We start from the raw sequence: 24,568 nt of genomic DNA on the forward strand, positions 1-24,568 counted from the left end.
TTGGATTTTTAAATTCGTCTGTCTAAGTCGGTCAAAAATGGTTCTTAATTTTTGAATATGTTCATCTAGGCTAGCTGAAAATATAATGACATCATCTAAATAGACCATACAATGTATTCCCTGTAACCCTCTTAATATACTATCCATAGCCCTTTGGAATGTTGCTGGGGCTGTTTTTAAGCCAAACGGCATTCTAAGGAATTCATAATGGCCATGTTGCGTGCTAAAAGCCGTTTTCTTTATGTCTTGCTCGTCTACCTTTATCTGATGGTAACCGCTTGCCAAGTCAAGCATAGTGAAGTATAAACTTTTGCCAAGTTTGTCCAGTAGGTCAGTAATATTAGGTAGTGGGTAACGATCGTCAACAGTCACTTCATTAAGACGTCGATAATCGACTACCATACGCCATTTTACTAAACCTGATGCATCACGCTTTTTGGGAACTAAATGAACAGGTGCATTCCACGGGGAATGTGATTCTCTTATTACATTATCTTGGAGTAATTTTTCAACTTGTCTATTAATTTCGTCTGCTTGCGCAGGAGCTTGCCTATATGGTCATATAAAAATAGGATCTTCACTCTTAGTACGGATTTTATGTTTAACTTCGTTGGTAAAACTTAAGGGTAGTTCATCACAATAAAATATATCCCTATATTCGTGACATAATTCTAGTATTCTAGTACGTTCAGTTTCGTTAGTGTGGTCTAATCTAAGTTTTTTTAAATTTTGTTTCAATATTTCGTCGGTGTCAGTCATTGTTTCGTTATTATTTTGTATGAAGTTACATTCTGAAATATTAATACTCGATGTTTTAAACGCTTTGCTAATAGTCAAAGTCATAGGTCTATCTAAAGTGTTTTGAATTATTGTTGATGCATATCCATTAATACAATTTACTAATGCAGAAGGCATTCGTATACCAGGTGTAAACTCTTTAAATTCAATTACTGCTTCTCCCGTGTGTAAATCAGTAGGGATCTTTACTCGTTGTTCACACCGAGGTTGTAAATGAACGAGATAATTCAAATTATTAATTATAGGAATGTCAGTGGTCTTAGTTCTCAGTAATAAATGTTTGAGGTCAATAATTGCGTCCAATTGTTTAAGTAAATCGTTTCCAATAAGTCCGTCATAGCGTTCATCTACATCATATAAATGAAATTTATGATAATCTGTAGTATTAAAAGTCGGAAATAAGGGAATTTCAATAATTTCTTTGTGTAGGCTAGAAGCATGTGTGCTAATAACTTTAAAAGGTTCATATTTAATAAAATTAGGAAAATATTGGTAAGCAATACGGGGGCTAATAAACGAGCGAGTGCTGCCAGTATCAATCATTAATTTTGCATTAATTTCTGGAATAAAAATATGAGGTAATTTAAGATTCGGGTCACAATTTAATTCTATGATTTCTTCTTTTGCGAGGCTTCTGTTTGAAAATTTTCCTCGGCTGGTGGAGTTACAATATAATTGTCTATTCCGTCAATAGGTGCATAAGGCACGTCCTCAACATACGGTTCGTAATTCATATAGTCATAAGGATCATAATCGTAGTAATAGTCGTATTCCAAATTTTCATTTTGTAAATCAGTTTCATTTAACCTAAAACCTTGTTGCGCTATTTGAGGTCGCGGGGGTGCCGTTCTCATAGATATGTCAGTTGATTCTAAGCGGTTATTCTGAGGTGGTCTTTGACCAAACTGTTGTGGTGTCATAGGATTTTGGGGATGCTTATACCCAAATTGCGGATTTTGGGGTGGCCTATACCCGAATTGTGGATTTTGGGGAGGCCTATATCCGAATTGTGGATTTTGGGGAGGCCTATATCCGAATTGTGGATTTTGGGGAGGCCTATACCCGAACGGTTGAGGCTTTAGTAATGTTTGCTGCGGTTTATATTCAAATTTTGGTTGTTTTGTAAATTGAGGTCTAATAGTATGGATTCCAAAATTAAATTTTTGCTGAGGGGTAAGATTATTTTGTGTAAATGACGACCCTGCGACGTTAGGTGTTGGCCTCGGGGCCGTTGAATTGTTAAGAATGCGATTACGAAGTTGATATTGTTCATGAAAATTAACCTCCTCTAAAACTATTGATAGAGCTTGTTCTAATGTACTAGGTGATTTAAGTCTCACAATACGCACCATATTTTCTGGTAAATTATAGAGAAAAACATTTAAGGCTGTGTGGTTATAAATAGCAATTTTCCGATAAATTTACTTTAGATATTAACAGGGACCGAATATTTTGTATTCTGTTACAAAACTCTAAATAACTTTCCCCTGATTTAATTTTACATGATTCGAGAGAAATTTTTATACATTCTTCGCTACGAGGGTCACCAAAATGTTGTTCCAATAATTCTTTTAACTCAGGCCACGTCTCTATATCCTCACGCTCAGATAACAACGCGGCGGCATCATCTATTAATCTACTAGTTATAGCATGTAAAACATAAATATTCTGCTGCTGATGACCACGAAATTTATTTATAATGTACTCACATTTTCTAAAAAATAAATTTAATATTCTTTTGTCGCCACCGAAAAGAGGAATTAGTCGTAACATTTCATTGGGTATTGGTACTACGCTATTTGATGCTAAAGGAATTTCTCGCGATTGTTCCATTTTGTAGAGTAAAAATTAATAGAGAGCTCTGAAGTTTCAAATCAATTACAATTATTTTTAACTAACTTAACACATACAAAAATATAAAATATATCAAAAACACATATAACAATTATGTATATAAAGCACACAGTAAATTAAAAATATAAAAATAGTAGGAAAATAAAACACAATAAAATTATTATTATTTTTTTTTTTTTGTTTTTTTTTTTTATTTTTTTTTATTTCATAATACATAAAAACAATTACGATCGATTTTTAGATCATTAATTATTATATATATATATATATATTTTTTCTTTAATTACTAAAATATTTTAATAATATTACTTCTAGACGTTAGTTAGTCTATGGAGATACTTTTCTTAGAACTACAGGTTTAATAGAGTTTTATATTAAAACCAGATACGTTATAATGCGAGACGTTCAATCCCAAAATAACGCCACTTATATTTATTGTAAATCTCAAATAGAATGTGGGAATATAAGAAAAAGGAAGGCAAAGAGTTTTACTCACCGACCGATCGCTGATCCCATCTTCTTGTTCAACTTATTTCTTTGGTTCGTGGATAGCCTAAGTCTATTCGCACTGTACTCGCGATTTTTGGGCGAATTTGGACACCCAAATCTACAAGACACGCAGACCTTTGATAGACTATCCTACCGGCTGCGCCAGTTAAACTTTCTAATTGAGAATTTACTTTTTTGAAAATAAAATATTAATTTAAATTAAAACTATTTAATACGTCTGATCGATTTGGAGATCACAACAATATCAATTCTTAAAGTTAAAAATATTTGTATTACCAAAGTTATAATGTATTGCGACATTTAACATGAATTTTTACGAAACAATAAAAGTGCTTATAACAATAATGAGAATATTCCGGTGGTCTCGCTGAGCCAGCGGAATAATCTCGCTTAACCTAATACTGAGGGTTTGGGTGAGTGCATAACTATATAGAGCTGTCAAAATGTTTACTATGAAATATTTACATACCACTACAGTGCTGTACTGCGCCACGACGCGACTGTCAAATTCGACGTAATCAGGAAATCAAAAGATATAGAATTATTCGTAAGTATTCGTATCTGGTTTCCATTATCATCACACATAAAGCGGCGACTAATCTAATAATGTGTTCAGATTAATACTATTGCTGATTTTTCTGGGAAATTTGTTGTCACATAATTATTAGTTGCAATTTAGATAAAATACTTAAAAAATATCTCTTCGTTTCAGAAAGGAACAAAACACAACAAGAATGTTAAATATTATAGCCCAAAATCCCAGGGCCCCCAGATCTACGTGATTCTAGCAAAGCCAATTATATGTCAACTAAATGTACATCTCTGTCTGGGAGGATGATGGAGCCATCAGATTGGTCTGGGTGCTTATGAGGGGTCTTGAAATAGTCCGTAAATATCGAGCGTTTCTGTAACTTAGGTACCTCTGACGTTGGCACTACTTTTATGTTGGTAAGCACGCCTACCGTCTTATATATTTGACTATTAATCCTTATAATGTCAGCTTTGCTAAAATGACGTAGGTCCTTGGCCCTGGGATCTAAGTCTATTAAGATAAAATTTACTATGAAGTCATCATACAATATATAAAAGTAATATAATTACGAGAAAAAATCATCAATCTCAATCTTTTGCCTGTTTTATTTATGTTTACGCGGTGCGCCATACATGGCAAGGTAGGCAGAGGGAATCTGGCAATCTAGTGCTAACAGTTAAGACACTCCGCCCCCATTAAGACATTTCCATGCCCACTTGCCGCCGAATTCTAGAGACCTTGTGTATTAAGTGGCGGAGTTCAACGACGCGCTTTGCCTCCACGCCAGAGCGAGGAAATGAGAATATTAAATATTTATTGAAATATTTAATATTCTCATCTGGGATATTGTTCCCAGATGAGAATCGAACCCTGCACCACGACCAGATACTAAATCAGATCGGTATCGCGGGCGGAATTTCATTAACATTGTATGTAAAAACGCGAAAATCAAAGAACTTATTATATAAACTTAATATTTTAAACTTGAGGCGTGAATAATAACATTTTCACCATAAAGGGAAAATTTATAAAAAGTAGAAACGAGCATTGTCTGAAGGTAGTCACGTGACGGCATGACGGCGTGACGGCGTGACGGCGCGCCGTTACACTCTTCTATTTAAGACGATTCGTTTCTTAAAACGGAGCTCGTTTAATAGATTTATTTGGGCATGTTTTGAAACACCCATTCGAGAGTTTGCGAGGTCCGGACTTGAGATAGAACAAAAAACCTTTATTTCGGTATCCTTGCTCCTTGTTTTACGTAATCTTTATGATACTATTTACGTTAATTTTATAGTTTTTTTAGCTTCACGCGGTATCCTGCAACAAGGCATGGTAGGCAGAGGTAACCTGGGAACGTAGTGCTAAGATACACATTTCTTATTAAGAACCGCTTCCCATTTCCCACTTTCTATCAATTTCTTGAGACATTGCGTGTTGAGTAGCGGTACTTAACGCCGCGCTTTGCCTCGTTACCAGAGCGAGGAAATGAAAATATTAAATATTTAGTTCCTTTCAGTCGATATGGAACCTAGAACCTGTCGCGTTTACAGTCGTTGAATAAGTCGCTACATATGGAATGCTTCCGCCAGACCACAACCACAAGACCTATTATTGGGTACAACTAGACTAACTAGTAACAACCGCCATAGAACACAGAGACCATGGTCCCCGCCACTCCGCCGCGGCTCTGAAGCGACTCGTCCATACGACTGTATGTAATTAGTACATAGCGCACTCTAACAGTCATTGCAGCCTTAACAGAAATTAATTAGAATCGTCCCGCGGTTTCTCCATTCCCGAGTCGAGGTCGGAATGAGGCGAATTACATTTTCCGCTGCTATTATATTATAATATATATTTAAATAATTTCAAGTTCGTTTTGTTACCTATATTTTTTTAACCTTCACGAGAGACCCTCGTGGCGTAGTGGTGAGGAAGTTGTATTTGCAATCGTTTAAATTTCGATTTCTCTAAAGAAACCACCCCTTACTTGCTTCGCCAGCCTAAATTCGGTCGCTTTGGCTGTTGAAATCGTAAAACATTAATTAAAATACGAGGGCTCTTATCTTTTGATTGTGTTAATTTAGAAGGTCTACTTTCCAAGACTCCAAGAGTCCGTTGACCTGAATATTTGATATTAGTTTCAGGGTACCTCCACGCATCTCGAGATAAATGGTCTTATAGGGTCCCTTTTTTTCTCTTGAAGTAAAAGGTCTGCAACAATTATAAAATATTTTACTATATAAATCTATACTTTTATTATATTTGCGATGTATTTCTTATATAAATGATGTATGAGTGTAAGTTTCTGGCAAATGTGGCGGCGTGAAGTGAGCTCACAGCCCGAGAGTACATACTCGCTCGGATTGAACATTATACTAGACATTTCTGTAGCGACATGGACTTCTGACTCCGCTTTATCACTCTCAAATTATTTGCTGCATTCAACTGGAAGCCCCGCGCGCCTCTAGCGCCCCGCGCGCCTCGAGCGCCCCGAGCGCGAAGTGTCACGGGCTTTATTTATTAATTAATTTTTAACAAAAAGAAAAACCGACTTCTAACAACGAACTAAAAAGTGAAAAATAATTATACAAAGATTTTATAATTTTGAAGTCGGTGCCAAGTAAAACAAACAGGCTTAGTAATTAGATATTGTAGTAAAGGTGTTGTAGCATTAGCTTGACCACTGTCAGACATGGACCAAAAAAATGGGACCATTCGGGAAGCTATACCTTTCAAATAAAAAAAAAATATGAAAATCGGTTCACCCAGATAAAAGTTATGAGGTAACAAACATAAAAAAAAATACAGTCGAATTGATAACCTCCTTTTCTTACAGAAGTCGGTTAAAAAGAAGGGTAATTGAGTTGCATTTGCGCGGTTTTGTGATTAAATATGACTGCTGTTTTGAAAAAAATGATGGCGCAGTGTCAGTGATAGTAGATAATTTATCCTTTCACAGAGCTCCACCTGCAACTATGAGAGTAAATACAAAAATTGTAAATTTGGGAGGATAAACGATAAAAACAAGCTCGGAACGAAAGTGTATTAGGAATTATTATAAAATACTTATTTAGGTCATATACATTGCTAGTTAGCATATAGTCACAGAATTATTTGACACTATTAACCTGCTATATGATTATTTATTAATATACTGAACTATACTCGCTCTTTATTCGAACTATATTTGCAGTGCACCTACGGTGATGAAAGGAAAAAAAAGAAAGTGGGGAATATCTTAACAATAGGTTCCCTCTGCCTACCCTGACATGTGCGGGATGCAGCGTTAGCAGCATCGTCTTTTTTTTTTCTGACTTGAAGTTAATGCTGTTAGCCTTACTGGCCTTTACAGCGACACCGGGTGGGTAGGGAAGAGGGTACTCTGGCCCTGAAAAATATGCAGGCACTGTGTGGCTGCCTGTGGGGAGTGCCGACGACGCAAGGGCGCCCCCTGCGGGGCTCGAACCTCGGCTTGCGGTCGTCGAGCGGACTAGGAGTTTCCCTATTCTAAGCAAAGCCGGCCGCGACACAGAAGCCGCGACCGGGGGATAAAATTAGACTAATCTAAGGGAGCTAACGGTCCCTAACCGCTGGACCCGACGGCGCCGAGGCCGCCGGGCCGTGAGATAAGCTAGACTACGTCGTCGGTTCCGGCGACGACGGTGTGTGTGTCGTGCGTGTGTAGTGTGTTTACTACCTACGTACGGGCCGTTTGCTACGGTAATGGCGTCATCGGGGTCTAAGAGGACGCTACGCGGGCGTCTACGAATCGCGTGAGGCGTGTAATTACACGCCTCAGCGACGAGGGGGTTCGCGTGCGAGCCTGCGCGCTCAAAGTAGCGCTTCGCTAAGCGTTTGCAGTGCTCGTGAATCGATTCCAGTTCAAAATCTCTATGTAGGTCGACATTACGCACGTACCAGGGGGAACCTGATGCGATACGTAAGAATTTATTTTGCACTTTTTGCAAGGGAATAAGCTCGGTGTGCGCGAACGCAACGCAAGCATAAGCAAGGACAGGTCTAATACAAGTTTTGTATAGTGTCAGCTTATTTCTAAGTGACATTTTACTTTTCTTGTTTATAAGATAGTATAGTTTATGAATAATGAATTTTGCTTTGTTGCAGACATTTTTAATGTGGGGTTTGAAGGTGAATCTAGAGTCTAGGGTGACACCTAGATACTTGACCTGTTTTTCCCAGGGAATGGGTTTGTCTAAGAGATGGATGGTAGAGACTCTTATATTTTTATTGAGAGGGAAGAGTATTGCTTTACTCTTCTCGGGATTGACTTCGATTCTCCATTGGCGGAACCACTCACCGAGTGCGCGGGCCGCTTCCTGAAGTCGATCTTTAATTAGGATAGTACAACGCGAGGTTGTGAAGAGGGCTGTATCGTCGGCGTACATAGCCATGTGAACACCCGGAGTGAGCGGGATATCACTGGAGTACAACGAGTACAGGATAGGACTGAGCGTAGAGCCCTGAGGCACGCCTGCGCGGAGGAGGCGGGGGGAAGAGAGAGTGCCTTTGACTTTATAGCGAAAGTATCTATTCGTGACAAAGTCCCGCAGGATGTGTACGAGACAGTCAGGCAAGCCGTAAACGGTGCGCAGCTTGAAAATCAAGCCGTTATGCCAGACTTTATCGAAAGCTTTCGCTATATCGAGAAAAATAGCAGCTGTATTGCTGTGAAAATGATCCCTAAGGTTGTGTCGAGCGATATGCTCTACAACACGGTGGACTTGATGTATGGCGGAATGTTTCTTTCTGAAACCGAATTGCTCATTTCTGAGCAGAGAGTCGGCCTCTACCACCTTTGAGACTCTAACGAGAATGATTCTCTCGTAAATTTTACCTAAACAGCTGAGAAGGCTGATAGGTCGATAACTGGAGGGGATATTCCGCGGATTATTAGGCTTGGGAATGCCTATGACTATGGCCTCCTTCCATTCGTCGGGGAATGAGCACGACTTAAGAAGGGAATTAAAAATAATGACCAATAGAGATATGAACTGAGCCGGTAGGGACTTGAGCATTCTATTAGACAATTTATCGGGCCCCGGGGCCTTCCTATCTTTGAGGTTTTTGATAATGACTTTGACCTCGTCTTCCGAGGTCGGGCGGAGCGGTTCCCCTTGCGGGGGCGTCAGCGCCCCTTCTGCGACCGCGGAATCCACATGCGCAATGTGGCTCGGGTCGCAGGGCTGACTGCTCGGGGTATACTGAGCCTCTAAACTGTCAGCGAGACATTCCGCTTTTTCGGTGTCATCGGCGGCAATTGATAAATCTGACCTAACGAGAGGAGGCATAGTCGAGAGACAATCGACTCTAAAAGCTCGCGACAGCGCCCAGAATGCCTGGTGCGATGGAGCGAGCCCCTCGAGCTTCTTATCCCACGACTCACCGCGCAGAAGTTCGAATTCGAATCGAACTCTCCTCTTTAATCTGTAAAATTCCCTACGATTGTTGTCAGTCGGGTAAGTATCGTGTCGTCGCATAGCAGCGTTCCTAAGCCTAATCCATCGCCTGAGCTTTTCTGAGATATCAAACCTACCGTCGGGCAGGTTTGTTACCTTTTTCGAGCAACTCTGGATTGTATTTTGGATATAATCGGTGAATTTATTCGCCGCGTCTATTGCTAGCTCCGCGGAGTCGGCGATGCCAGGTATTAATTCCTTAAGAGGGGATTCATTTGAACGGAGGAGCTTTGCAAATCTCCTCCAGTCGACCACTGTTTTAGTGGGAGGGCCTGAGGGGCGCTCATCACCTAATTTGAGGATAACAGGACGATGGTCCGAATCTAGGTCGGGAATGGTATCCATTGAACGTTGCGACAATGCAACGTTCGAAAGTATGGCAATACCGAGTACCTCGCCTGTACCGAGGACACTAAAGCGAGTGGGAGAAGGCGGGCCTATAACACAAGCGTTATATTTCTCTGTGAAGGCTAAAAGCCTCTTGCCGCTGACATTAGTCACCGACGAATTCCAAAGTGTATGCTTATAATTGAGATCCCCGATCAGAAGGACCGAGTCACCCATACTAAGTAGCGCCAAAATGTCGCTTTCTAATATTTGCCTATTAGGCAAACGGTAGACTGAAGCTGTAATTAAAGGCTGATGGCCTGTGAGGAACACCTGACACACCGACGCCTCGGCAGCATCGTCAAGAGGTGAGAGGTTTTATAATGCTTTTCCCGTAATTGATTGAAAAAAATTTGATTTAAAATGAAACATTGTAAACAGACCACATACGAGTATATTTAATATCATACATTTTTGAAAACTCAACGACAGCATGCATATTAATATTAATGAAAGATTACAAACTTTACTATATTAATATCGGTTATAGATATCTTTACAGTATAATGAGATTATATATTGTTATAGCACTTCGATTGAAGACGACGATAACGATTATATTTATATATATTTTTATTGGTGTAATAATTTATTTCTATACATTCTTATACCATGTGCACGTGGTAATTTTTTTTCAGCTTCGATTATACACAAATGTTTAATATACTTAAAAATTACTTTATATTACATTATTATAAGTAAATGTATAATACACCCCGAGGTTCCCTCAGGCTTCGGGCACTATGAAATGCACGCGTCAACGTTCAACCTCAAATGCTGGTTACTCGCAGCGGCGCTAGCGCGTGGTATCAGCGGCCAGCGTGCCAGTTGCAGCATGATCTACTTTACTGCAGAGAATTGGTTTGTTTTTAGGTTTCATTCATCATACCTGTCTTGTATGAGGCCAGCCGTGGCGCAGTGGCGCAGTGGCGCAAGCGTACATCTATACGATTTTCAAACAATAATATTTTCACAAATAATAATTTTAATAGATCACGAGCCGATCAAAGTTTCGCTGTTATCTTACAGTTGGAGCTGATTACACGTTATTAGCGGGATGTGAAGCCGCTACCTTCCTGTACATCGTAAAATACATTACTCACGGTAAGGTAAACAACCCACGTAAGCATCACACCGCATATTAGACACCAACTATGAATATTTGATGAAAATCTTCAAAATTCTTTTGAAGGCTCTTCAAACAGATACGCGCTCGCTGCAACGAGAGCTGCCCCAGTTGCAACTGTGTCACCGCGCTACCAGCGCGGTGTTAGCAAGCAAGCTTTTCTGTTTCACTTTCCCCTGTATAAGTACGAGAGAATTTCGATTTAATTTGGGAATAACGTATGGAATATTGTTCGTATATTTGTTGCCGAAAAAAAGAGTACAAAAGCCTTTAAGGCTAAATAAAATATATTATTTTATGAAAGCTCAAAAACCCGTTACGTTTTACAGGTTTCTTTATTTTGGAAGGACATGGAAGAACAATACGCGTATTATATATACAACATGTAATAAAGTTAATGATTACTTAAAGCATTCCCATATTTTTATCTCTTTGTCAGAATGTGTGCATTTGTGCAGTGAGCCCTTAACTGATTTAAATGCGTTTTTCACTATTGTACGTTGGTGAACTTCACTAACATTTAATGTTTGCGTGTTGATTGGCGGAACTCAATGCTGTGCTTCGCCTCAGAGCGAAGACATCTAAATGTTATATATTTTATATCCTCAAATGGGATTGGAATCCATAACCTGTCGCGGTTACAGTCACACGCGTGTGTCCTCTCTGGCCTGGACTCATTTACTCTTTTAAGGAATTTAGTTCAACCAAATTGCTACTAACTTGTAAAAGGGTACCCTTATATGACCAACTGGTTGTGGGCCTGTCTGTGTGCCAAGACCGGTTAGGTATCTCTCCATCCCGTAGAGGTCTCAAGCGGATATTCATATCAAATATTAAGGTCTATAGTTCCTTAGAGCGAAAAATAAGCTACAAATGAATCTTCTAATTTAACGTAATCTAAAGATAAGGCATCGATTAGCATTTGTGGATCGATTTTGCTGCACTTTAGAATGGTTCCATCGATGTTGCTATCCTTGGACCTACATTCATGACATATGGCTCGAAGTGACAACTTACAGTAATACCTATTAGAGAAAAAAATCTGAAAAGTGTAAATTTATTGTTATTTCATAAAAACCCTAATATTTGTAGTTCATTTCTTATACAATGAGTGCAGGACGTATACGAGATATAATATTTTTCTTAACTGTTTAATAAATGCCTACTGTTTTAGACAAACACCACAAGAAGAGTACCTTACACTAAGTTTTCTCTGCCTACCCCGTTGTATATGACATACGTGAAGAGACATCAAGACCACGTCGCACTAGCATGAGTAGATCAGATACGGTATCACGCTATCACGTCTCGATGGTTCCTCGATGGCGTCATCTAATGAATATCAAGTAATACTTATTATGTATTTGTACATTATATTCATGGTTCACGTCAAAGTCTGTTAGATGCACCTTGTGACTTGTGATCTACGTTAACATCACAGCCTACTCGGTACCGATTCCGAGGATACTGCTGCGAAATGAAGGATTTCATCAAAAAGGTTGTAACCATACCTAACATCATCATATCGATGGACCCCTCCCTGTCTACGTCGCTTTATCTTTGGTCAGAGTTAACTCCGGCATTTAGTGTCTTATGTCATATATATATACACCATATATGTATACCTAGATTATAGTTATTTGTATAAGATCAATAATAAGCAGTAATTAGTAAAATAAATGCAGTAATAAGTGATCGATCCGCCATCGTTCCTGTTCGCTATCAGGATTCTTTCTCTCATTATCTATAGAGAGGCTCGCCGTGATAAACAGCTGAAGTAGGTGTATACAGGCTGATCGATTGAATGTACTAATATACACGGAAAAATTATAATTATAAGATAAATACATAATATTCAAAAAATATTTTTTTAAGTAATTATAGAACTCAACCAAAAGTAACGAATAAATCCTTAACTTAATCCTTACCCAGATTTTATTTTTATTTTAAGATGTGTATTAATGGTGTAACCGACCTGAAACAGTAAACTAAAAAGTAAAAAAAAAAACTTAAAAATCAAATAAATAAATATTTTATCATTTTAAAGTCGGTGCCAAATAAAATGAATAGTCTTAGCAATGTGATATTATAGTAAAGTTGATGTAGGTTTGGCAGCTTGAAACTCATACTACTACTAGCGGACGCGCGCAGCTTCGCTTGCTTATTTAGGAGTGAAGTCTAATAAACCATGAAACACGTGTTTAATTAAATATTTTTAAGAGTCTGAATTTCAAATTTTATAAAAATCGGTGCCGATTTAAAAAAACTTCAAACTTTAAACCCCTATTTCATCCCTTTACGGTTAAAATTTTTCAAAATCCGTTCTTAGTGGATGTCCAGATTACGAAAGTAAACATCTGTCCAAATTTCAAGTTTATACGCACAGCGGTTACGGCTGTGCGTGCGTCTTACCTCAGTCAGTGAGGACAAGTCCTTTTATATATATATACGTATTACTGTATGCTGGGTGTATTTAATTTTTACTTTTTAGTTTACTGTTTGAAATTGATTTTTTTTTATTAAAGATGGGTAGACCTTAAAGGGATGTGGATATCACGTCAGAACTGTCTGATCATTAAAGTGAGAAACACCAGGTTTCAAGTAAAAGAAGAATTATTAAAACCGGCCGACCCAGCCGACAGCTCTGAGGTAACAAACATAAAAAATACAAGCGAATTCAGAACCTTCTTCTTTTATTGAAGTCAGTTAGAAAGCCAAGCTAGATAACTAAATAATCCTAATAAGTACAATGTAATAGTTCCTTTTTAGTAACAACTTCTGTAAGAAAAGGAGGTTATCAGGTGGACCACACCCATAGCAGGGTGGTTGTAGCATTAGTTTGACGCCAACTTCAAAATTATAAAATCTTTTTTAGTTAAGTAAAATTATTTTTTCCTCTTGGTGACAATATTTTTTTTAGCTTCGTCTGTATCATGCAGATAGGCTTAGGGGACCCGGAAAAAATATTAAATATGAAAATATTAAATATTTCATTCCCCCGAGCGAGAATAGAACCCATAAGCATCGTGTTTACAGTCACACCCTGGTGCCGTAGGGTCCCGACACTCACTACTTACTACTTTGCGACAGTTAATTAGCTATTTTTATAATTTCAATAACCATTTGCTTATATCACATAGATTATAATATTAATCGGCAAATTTAATCTTATCTCTTCATATCGTTCAGTTAAAGAACAGCCTGTATGTATAATAAAAATTCATATATAATTCTAATCTGAGGCTTGATTCAATATTAGTGACATCGAAGTGTCCCAGAGAGCACGATGAGGCTGACGCTAGTGGTCGCCGCGCTGGTGCTGGTCGTCGCCGCCGCAGGTACGACCACTTCATATAAATATATGAAAAAAAAAAACAAGTATAAAATTAAATAAATACTTATAACAAGTGACAGAGTATGAAAAAGAATTTTACCTTACCTTAAGTGCACGCGTGTGAGCGAGAGGGAGTGATTTATATCAGTCAAATATGTGGCAGACAAAGCGCGGTGTTGAATTTCGAAATCTCCTCTCAAATGCAGGTGGAAAGTGGAAAACGGAGTGTTTTGACAATTAGTTCCTAGTGTCTGAACTCACTACTCTCCCGCCATCCATCACTCCTCCCGCGCGACCATATATTTATGCTATGGTAAACAATTCAACTTTAAATGGAACAAATAATAGATATATTTTTTTTATTTAAATTAAAATATAAGGATATGTTTTAGTTTTTGCCTTACTTACTTACATGTAAGATAATGCTCATTAGGTATCGCTATGTATGAACATTTTGGAAAATGTCTTAAAAAGCTGTCTGAATAATGAATTTATTAATTTTATTGCAAGTATGTTATTACCCTTCATAAGGAAGGAATTTCCAAATTAAAAGGAAGTGTTTAAATTTCAATAGAGCAATATACATTATTTAGCATAAATTCTGTTCTTCGGCTCGCATCATTGTGTGTAATCCTTTGTTGACAAAGTAAGACTCTCCATTCTCCACTCTCTACCCTGGCAAGTATGTTCAGTAGAGATGGAAGATACGAGATAGATGTGGAAAGGCGTATTGCTGCCGGTAACAGGGTTAACGGAGCCTTAGCTGCATTGACGGCAAAGCTGCGCGCTTGGCCGTACACAATGCAGTATTGTTTTCGACGTTGTTATACAGCAGCGAAACGTGGGTATTACAGAAGAAGAATGAAAGAAAGATGAATTCCGTGGAGATGCGATCTCTTCGTAGGATATGCGAAGTCAGCGTAGCTGATCAAATCGACAATGAAGAGATACACAGAATGGCAGGTACTAGCGAGGATGTCACGGTGAGAATGAAGAAAAATGTGCTCAGCTGGTTTGGGTACGGCGAACGATGAAACGTGATGAAAGAAAGGCAAAAAAAATCTATGATGGAAACGTGAGCGGTAAGAGACATAGGGGGAGACCTAGGTTGACCTTCGAAAACTCAGTATCAAAGATACTGGAGGAAGGTCACGTAAAAAGCATAAGAATCCCCCGGAGGGCATGTATGAAGAGGTTAATGATAGTGGACGAGGCGAAAGAGGTATGTAGAGACCCCGTAGCGTTTTGCGGTCCGTTCTCTCTGACTATCCCGCTATGGATACAGCGTATGTAATAAAAGCGCAGTGTTGAGTTCCGCCACTCAACACGCAATGCCTCCAGAACTACACTGCTATGTGCGGGGTACAGCTTGAAGCTGCTGTTTTTCAAAGTTTTGTAGCAATTGTTTAAAATTGAATTGACAAATGTTGAAATAAATTTTATATTGTTGACTCAAAAAAGACTTTGAATGATTAATGAATGCTTCCAATTTTTTTAACAAAATTGTAATATTATTCAAGCGAAGCTCAGAAAGACAATGCTGCAAGCGGGTTCTATTTCATCTTGGGGGAAGGAATTATTTTCAACTCTTTGCTCTGTGAATAAGAAAGTTTTAAACAGTAATAAAATGAATGAAATATTACAATAGTTCATACAAATCTCAGGCCAGCAACTTCAAGAGTAGATTAGTCGTCACGAGTATGAACCGCATATACTCGTATCGATAAGATAGCATTTCTTAAGTGTCTCGAGGAACTTTGATGATTACTGATAGTTAGCTAATTGAACTTAAAATATTTATAGGTTTTACTTTTCGTTGAAGAAAAATAACTAATCTCATGATTAATTAACTGTAATAATTGACCATGAAGTAAATAACAAGAACAGCGAACAATATTATTGTATGTAAAATACTATTTGACTTAATTGATAAAGAATATTTTTCATTATTTGGTTTATTATTTTATTATATAAATATATGTAGTATATCCTTTTACGGAAACACCATGTTGGGAAAAATACCTTAAGCCCATACCTAATAAAATAATTAAAATACGTCTACAGTAGCGTTGCCAAACTATCGATTGTTTCGCAATCGATAGTTGTTATCTAAAAAAGCCTATGCGATCGATAGGACAATCGATAGTATCGATATTTTCGATAGTATCGATACTATCGATTGTTTTGGACTATCGATTGTATGCTAAATCGCGATAGTATTGAATATGATTCTTAAGCATAGTTACAAGATGGAATGAAAAGACCAAGAAACATTTTTGTTACATTTTTTTTGTTTTTTCATATTTTGGTGAAAAGAAAGATACTATCGCAACTTAGCATGTGATTGATAGTTCACAATAATCGATAGTATCGATACTATCGTTTCCTAGAAATTCAATAGTATCGATACTATCGTTTCCTAGAAATTCAATAGTATCGATACTATCGAAAATATTGATACTATCGATTAAAATATCGATAGTCCTACTATCGGACAACTATCGATTGAATATTGATAGCCTATCGATAGTCGACTATCGATCGCGCAACACTAGTCTACAGCTTAGACGTAGGATTTTTTTTTCATTTCACGATGTTTATTCATACGTGTGTCCCTGCGGATAGGTGTATGTGTGCGCGCGTCGTCCTTGACAAATGACGTTTTATTATACAACGATAATATTATTATTTATTTTGTTTGAAAAAATTTAATTATAATTTTTGGCAAAATCTTTCTCTGTTTTAATTGAATTAGGGTTTTATAGAGTAGGTATAACTGTGGTTTCATTTAAAGTAGCGATGAAGAAAACACTTTATATATACTCGTAGTGTATATTAAGGACGAAGCCCGCCACGACCTCGCACCAGCGGCACAACTCACAGCGTCTGTTTGAAACGCGACGTACGTAAGTTCGATTCCCGCTCGATTAAATGAAGTATTTCCACCTGCTGGTACTCCTCGGTAACCACTGGTTCTTTAAAGAGCCCTATTGACCCTGCTAAATGTAAAATAAAACAAAGTTAAAAAAATATGTGAAATATTTTAGTTTCTTTTTGAATTATGTCTTCCTTCCTGTATTTCACACAACTAACGATAATATGTTTGGACAGAAAGTAATTTATGTGTACTTACGAGTGTCGGGATATTGATTACATTGATACCGCGCCGGCTGCCGCGCTGATAGCGCGTATCGGCTCCTTCACGGTGCAACAGTTTGTGAAACATGTAAATGTACTAAACGGATTTTAGATGAAACTTACATTTAAATTAGCTTATACATCAGGCTATAATTTTAAAGAAATATTTCATTATTATAGCAAGATTTTGTATAATTTTACTATAATAATGAAATATTTATTTACTTCGAGTGAGAATCGAACACACGAGCCCACCACTGGCGTCTAGATACAAATATAATTTAATTATATTTATTTCGTTGTCTCAACAATGGGTGTGACAGATGCACCACATACCTAAAACACCTAAAAGATAAAACCAAATAAACTCAACGTACAGACACAGTTTTTATTCTTTTTAAATACTCGTATATAAAACATGGATTATAGATTTTATTACTTTTCCTTTTTAGGCGAAGAAAAATTTAAATGCTACGTCTGTGACGATTGTGAGACTGGATATGAAGATAAAGAACAAGAATGTGTAAACACAGGGGGAGGTGACGGATCTGGAGATGGTGGCTCTGGAGATGGTGGTTCAGGAGACGGTGGTTCAGGAGATGGAGGTTCAGGAGATGGAGGTTCAGGGGATGGCGGTTCTGGAGATGGCGGCTCAGGAGATGGAGGCTCAGGGGATGGCGGTTCTGGAGATGGCGGCTCTGGGGATGGAGGCTCAGGAGATGGCGGTTCTGGAGATGGTGGCTCAGGGGATGGGGGCTCAGGGGATGGTGGTTCAGGAGATGGTGGCTCAGGAGATGGTGGCTCAGGAGATGGTGGCTCAGGAGATGGTGGATCAGGAGATGGTGGCTCAGGAGATGGAGGCTCAGGGGATGGTGGCTCAGGGGATGGCGGCTCAGGAGATGGCGGCTCAGGGGATGGTGGCTCAGGTGACGGTGGTTCCGGAGATGGCGGCTCAGGGGATGGTGGCTCAGGTGACGGTGGTTCCGGAGATGGCGGCTCAGGGGATGGTGGCTCAGGAGATGGCGGCTCAGGGGATGGTGGCTCAGGTGACGGTGGTTCAGGAGATGGAGGTTCAGGGGATGGCGGTTCTGGAGATGGCGGCTCAGGAGATGGAGGCTCAGGGGATGGCGGTTCTGGAGATGGCGGCTCTGGGGATGGAGGCTCAGGGGATGGAGGCTCAGGGGATGGCGGTTCTGGAGATGGCGGCTCAGGGGATGGGGGCTCAGGGGATGGTGGTTCAGGAGATGGTGGCTCAGGAGATGGTGGCTCAGGAGATGGTGGATCAGGAGATGGTGGCTCAGGAGATGGAGGCTCAGGGGATGGTGGCTCAGGGGATGGTGGCTCAGGAGATGGCGGCTCAGGGGATGGTGGCTCAGGTGACGGTGGTTCCGGAGATGGCGGCTCAGGGGATGGTGGCTCAGGAGATGGCGGCTCAGGGGATGGTGGCTCAGGTGACGGTGGTTCCGGAGATGGCGGCTCAGGGGATGGTGGTTCAGGAGACGGTGGTTCAGGAGATGGTGGCTCAGGAGATGGTGGTTCAGGAGACGGTGGTTCAGGAGATGGAGGCTCAGGGGATGGTGGCTCAGGGGATGGTGGCTCAGGGGATGGTGGCTCAGGGGATGGTGGCTCAGGAGATGGCGGCTCAGGGGATGGTGGCTCAGGTGACGGTGGTTCCGGAGATGGCGGCTCAGGAGATGGTGGTTCAGGAGATGGTGGATCAGGGGACGGTGGCTCAGGAGATGGTGGATCAGGGGACGGTGGCTCAGGGGATGGCGGCTCTGGGGATGGTGGCTCTGGGGATGGTGGCTCAGGAGACGGTGGCTCTGGGGACGGTGGGTCAGGAGATGGAGGCTCAGGGAATGGTGGCTCAGGGGACGGTGGTTCAGGGGATGGAGGCTCAGGGGATGGTGGTTCTGGAGACGGCGGCTCAGGGAACGGCGGTTCAGGGGACGGTGGCTCAGGAAATGGAGGCTCTGGGAATGGCGGTTCAGGGGATGGTGGCTCAGGGAATGGAGGCTCAGGGGATGGTGGTTCAGGAGATGATTTTGGCAATAGCGGCTCAGGAGACAGTACTTTAGTAAACCGGAATAATGGATCTCCTAGTGTAATTCGATTAGAACGATCAGTACTGCAGGTAAGCTTATATATTGTATATATTATTGTATATATATATTTATAGTGTTGTTTTAATATTATGTAGTGTTACTTTGATACTGCATGTATTGCAATGTAAAATAAAATTATTATGACATAATATTACAATAACCTAACTTAAGTATAAAGAAAGTAAAATAGAAAACAAAAATAAATGAAATCTAGTTCAAAGTTTGTAACCGTATAAAAGTAACGAATGCATTTACTTACCTTTATATGACTATTGCAGAGTGTCGGCCAGCCTGAGCCAGTGTCGCGAGCAGCCATGCTGAGGTTTGTGAAGCAGATCAGGGACGACGCCAGCAACGTGGCCTGTGTGACTGCTAAGTACGAAGGTAGAGATCAGTGTGCTACAGGCGGAGGAGAGTGAGAGTGGAGAACAGAGTGTCTGAACTGTAAGAATAGAGCGCATATTGTAGGGGCAGTGGTGAATACAACGCCACGCTTTTGCGTCGGTACTAGAGAGAGCTTCCCTCGAGTAGAGGTAGAACCCACAATGTACTTTATTATTGCTAATATTATTTAATGTCTAATTTATATATAATTCTCTTTATTAGAGTCTGTCTTTTACGCAATCAGGGCCAAACCGCTAATTTAATTGTAATAAAATACTCATATAGAGATACTTGAGGGTCCCGGGATGAACATAGGATACTTTTTTTTCTCATATTTGTAATACTTTCGATATATACCAATATATTAAAATAATTAATTTGACATGAAATTTATTCCGCCATGTTAATAACAATCGTCGCTACGCGTTGCTAAGCAACGGCTTGCAAAGTTTGTTGTGTTAAGAAAACGTCACCCAAAGTGAGTTTGCTTAATGCATACATGGCGCGCGCCGATATACATTTGTATACATTAACAAAAATTAGATGATTTCTATAATTTGATATTCATCCTAATGAAAATAAATATAATAGTCACTTTTAGCATTTCATCTAGATGGAAATTATAGTTTACTGTATAACATTCTAATAAATAATTAAGGAGATGTCACTGATTCCAAATGACCTAGCCTACGAGTGGTATAGTATGACCGACGCGAACGGGCAGATGACTTTGATGATTTTGTAAATTTTTATATATTTTCGAATTACTTTTATTTTTTATGGAATTATTTGCTGCTTATAATTAATTTTTCTCAGTTCGGTTATCTATACCGATGTTATACACTTAAAATATCGTAATTTTAATCATTTGGGATTTTATTTAATATTGTTCGTAAAAATTAATAATTATTAAACGGTTTTATTTAGCTCACCCCGTTTGTTTGTTTGTTTGGGTCAAATTTAGTCATTGAAATTTAACCCTCTTCCCGTTAACCGATTGATCTGAAATTTGGTATACGCCTTTGATTCTGGTGACAATACAATTATCCATATTCAATATTATTGTGAATCCAAGATGGCCGCCGCTACAAGATGGCGGACAACTTAGTTTTTTTCAATCCCATTAATATGGATATCAAATGAAAGGGCTTGTCAAGTAGAATTCAGTGGACTATACAAAATCAAAATCCAAGATGGCCGCCACTATAAGATGGCGGACAAGTTAGTTTTTTTCAATCCTATCAATACGGGTATCAAATGAAAGGGCTTGTCAAGCAGAATTCAGTGGACTATACAAAATCAAAATCCAAGATGGCCGCCGCTACAAGATGGCGGACAAGTTAGTTTTTTCGATCCCATCAATATGGGTATCAAATGAAAGGGCTTGTCAAGTAGAATTCAGTGCACTATACAAAATCAAAATCAAAGGTGGCCACTGCTACAAAATGGCGGATAATGTAGTTTTCAATCCCATCAATATGGGTATCAAAATAAAGGGCTTGGTAAGTATAATACAGTATACTATACACAATTACAATATGAATCTCCCACCTAAGTCAAGATCTGGTATCCTGTCGAGGACTGTGTGGCTATAGGGTGCCTAAAAATGATACGTCGCTAGGGGTACCACCCAAGGTAAAAGGTAAAAGCGCGCCGAGAACTGTATGGCACTAGGTGGATAAAAATGATATGTCGTTAGCGTTTTCCCCTCAAGATTCAGGCACATCTTGTTGTACATAGCCTTGTCCCTCTATTGGACCTCTGGGGGGGTCGTTCGTAACATTCTCCATTAACCTTGCAATAATGAGACATCGAGCCTCATTTCAACGAATTGAATAGCATGAGAAATAAAAACTAAAAACTTAAAAATAAAAAAGTAAAAAAAAAAATTTAAGTTAAACGGTTTTATATTGCAGATAAATGTACTAAAAGCTAAAAAATAATTTCATAGAAATTATGATTACTAAAATAAAATCGTGGGGACACTTGCTACTTACCACTAGGTGGGTGAAGTCTCACGCTATGTCTTTCAATTGTAGATATTGGACGTGCCCCACGATTAAATTTTAGTAATCATAATTTCTATGAAATTATTTTTTAGCTTTTAGTACATTTATCTGCAATATAAAACCGTTTAACTTAAAATTTTTTTTTTACTTTTTTATTTAATATGATGAATGTGAAAATATGAATAGAAAAATGTTTAGTACGCGCGCACGGTAAACTTTAGGTACTTTTTCTAATATTAAGAATTTCCTTTAGTTACTTTTATTTCTTTTGTTTGTTCATTTCGGTTACTCAGATATTTTTTCTAATAATAAATCTCCACTTATTATTATTTTTTAACTTATTTTAATTATTTAGGCTTATATTTTCGCGGGCGTAGCCGCGTCCGGGCCCACTAGTTTTTTATAAATTGAGACCAGCCGTGGCGCAGGAACACAAGTGTGTGACTGTAAATGCGATCCCCATGAAAATATTTAGATAAATTCTTATTTTCATTTCGCTCTGGTATCGAGGCAAAACGCGGCGTTGAGTTCCGCCACATACCATGTTGCATGTTGCAACTATTTTAATAAGGGATATTATTTCAATATCAGGAGGTGACCAATATTTGACATTTGACGTCAAGAAGAGAGCATAATATATTAGTTATATGTGGGGGTGGGGTGGGGGCGGTCTGTCGTATGTACTCGTATATAAATACCAGATGCATGAAATAATTTTCAATTTCAGTGAATGGCACAACAAAAGTGAAGAGAGGTTGTTCCTTCGGCGCGGCGGAGGAGAGCGCGAGGTGCCGGCAGCTGACGGGGGTCGCCCACTCCGACTGCCGCGTGTGCCTCTCCAGCCTGTGCAACTCCGGACACAAGCTGGCCATCGCACTCATACCATTCATCATTAGCATTCTTATTCATATCTAAATATTTATTTTATACAAAAAAAATTAAATATTAAAAAAAATTTTTGAATCTGTATAGAAATTAAAAGAATGTTATGTTTTTATTTATTTATAATTAATTAATTATATAATATTAAGTTATGTTTGTTATTTCGTTTCGTTTTTCTTTGTAATGATTCCTATTCGTTTACAATATTGATTTTTGTTTGTAGTTTCACGCCCCAATTGGGGGATTAATTATATTTAAAATTATTTTCATTTCTCCGCTCCGGTATACAAAGCGCGGTGTTAGGTTCCGCCACTCAACACGCAATGTCTTGAAAATTGGGTGGATAGTGAGTGCTCTGCTTTTATTATTTTAGTAGTATTTGTAATTGCTAAACTAATGTTAATAAATATTTATAAGTTACAAACAGGAAAAAGTAACTTACATAACTGTTGTATTTAGTCGTATAGTAATATAGTTTGTACTTTACAACACAACTGAAAAAATGTTAACGAAAAAAGGAAAATACGTTTTAGCGAAATGTTCAGAGACAATAGTATAAGAACAGGTGAATACACGAAAAGAAAAAATGTTTTTGTTCGTGAACAAGAATTTAGAGTCTAATCATACCCCGGCGCCCGCGCGGCTCGGGGCAGCTTGTTGTGTTAAAGTACGTAAGTGGGTCGTTCTAGAAGATTTTATGGCGATTATAAAAATATAATTTGAAGCAGAAATGCTCTTTTTTTTGTTTTAGACAATCTTACTTTTTTAACGTTGTTGCACGAAGGAGACACCTAATGTAGAGATGTACGCATAGTGTTTGTGTGTGTGTGTATGAACGCGACGGTTAAAGGTTTGATTTCTCCTTCAGGAAATTTATTATTTTCGTTACCCCACTCTGCTAACAAGACAAAGCGTTGTGTTTGGATTTGTTAATCAATGTTTCGAAAATATAAACAGATCCCTTGAGGAACGGGCACACACTAGGTCGCTACCTGCCTTGTTATTTATATTGGTTACAGGGCGAAGTCACTAAAAATTACGGTATACTCTTATAATATGTCTCTTAATGCCATGGATGCGAAGAGGTGGTGGGGGTCTTCCATGCCACTCCAGTAAAGTTTGGTGCCCAGACATTTTAATCAAAAATTTGCCCCGAATAATTAAAAAACAACATTTAGAAGAACGTATCTGCTCAAAGGTAGAGTTCAGATCTTCCTAATGCTATATTAAAATGAAATTGTAACAAATCTTAAGCAATAGTTGAATAGAGTGCAAGTAGCTCTGACATAACCCCTGTTGCACTTTATTATGTAAATGACTTTACTTAAGTAGACGCCGCTGGGTGCTTCACCAAACGCGCTGTCTTACTTGTCTGTGGCAGCGTGGCAGCGTGGCAGCGTGGCAGCGTGGCAGCGGCACCAAGTGTGACCGAGCGCGGCTGGTTGTGGGTTGGACCCCACTCATGTGAAATATTTATTTAAATTTATATTAATTAAAATGTTGTTTGTCAAATTGAAATTCCAGTAACTGTTATGTTATGTTGTATCGGAAGCAAAAAGGGGGATAGGCTGTGGTATGGTGGAGTTCTTGGGGGAAATCAGATGGCAGCGCGCAGGTCGCGCTGGTCACGCAGGTCGAACTGCAAGTAGGCACATAATCGTATATCCTGCATATAGCAGGCTAGACAGAGGCAACGTAATGTTAACTCTAGAACCGCATCCTTGGTATCTTTTTTCGTAAATAACGGCTTATTTTGCGCGTCCGTGTATTTGTGGGGCCGGAGACAAGCGTGAATACCTTCGTCGGGCATCGATCTTGCTAACTAGTGGACGTGGTACGTGGCTCTTCGCGTACACCATGTTTTCAAGAAATTTTTGATTTGCGCGGTTTCAGATCGCCTAGTTATTCGTATTCTTCTTCTCCACATCAAGACGTAAAAACGAGGATCATATTTTGAATGTTTTGTTGGCGGTAAGAAATATTGAGAACAATAGACACGCTTACCTGAAGAAGAAAGATTTCAATA

At 39.0% G+C, this 24,568-nt stretch overlaps 1 protein-coding gene and 1 pseudogene across 6 annotated transcripts; one reads left to right on the top strand and one right to left on the bottom strand.

Moving 5' to 3' along the window:
* Positions 1–1,406: 1,406 nt before the first annotated feature.
* On the bottom strand, positions 1,407–2,676 carry LOC146531803 (uncharacterized; annotated as a pseudogene).
* An 11,194-nt stretch (positions 2,677–13,870) lies between these two features.
* Positions 13,871–22,703, top strand: LOC146531804 (uncharacterized). 6 transcript variants are annotated; one of them, XM_085197248.1, is made up of 6 exons: positions 13,871–14,028; positions 17,615–17,739; positions 18,055–18,088; positions 18,164–19,296; positions 19,546–19,651; positions 22,388–22,703. In XM_085197248.1, exons 1-6 carry the CDS (start codon positions 13,977–13,979, stop codon positions 22,573–22,575), a joined length of 1,638 nt encoding a protein of 545 aa, XP_085053374.1. In that variant the 5' UTR covers positions 13,871–13,976; the 3' UTR covers positions 22,576–22,703. The 6 variants fall into 6 exon arrangements, with proteins under 6 accessions (XP_085053374.1, XP_085053372.1, XP_085053370.1 ...); XM_085197246.1 differs by having other exon boundaries at positions 17,615–18,933; positions 19,084–19,296; XM_085197244.1 differs by having other exon boundaries at positions 17,615–18,133.
* The last annotated feature ends 1,865 nt before the right edge of the window (positions 22,704–24,568 follow it).

This window comes from Heliconius melpomene, chromosome 14, assembly GCF_056956725.1.
Source record: "Heliconius melpomene rosina isolate 202511_hmr_F chromosome 14, ASM5695672v1, whole genome shotgun sequence".
In the NCBI taxonomy this organism is placed as follows: Eukaryota; Metazoa; Arthropoda; class Insecta; order Lepidoptera; family Nymphalidae; genus Heliconius; species Heliconius melpomene.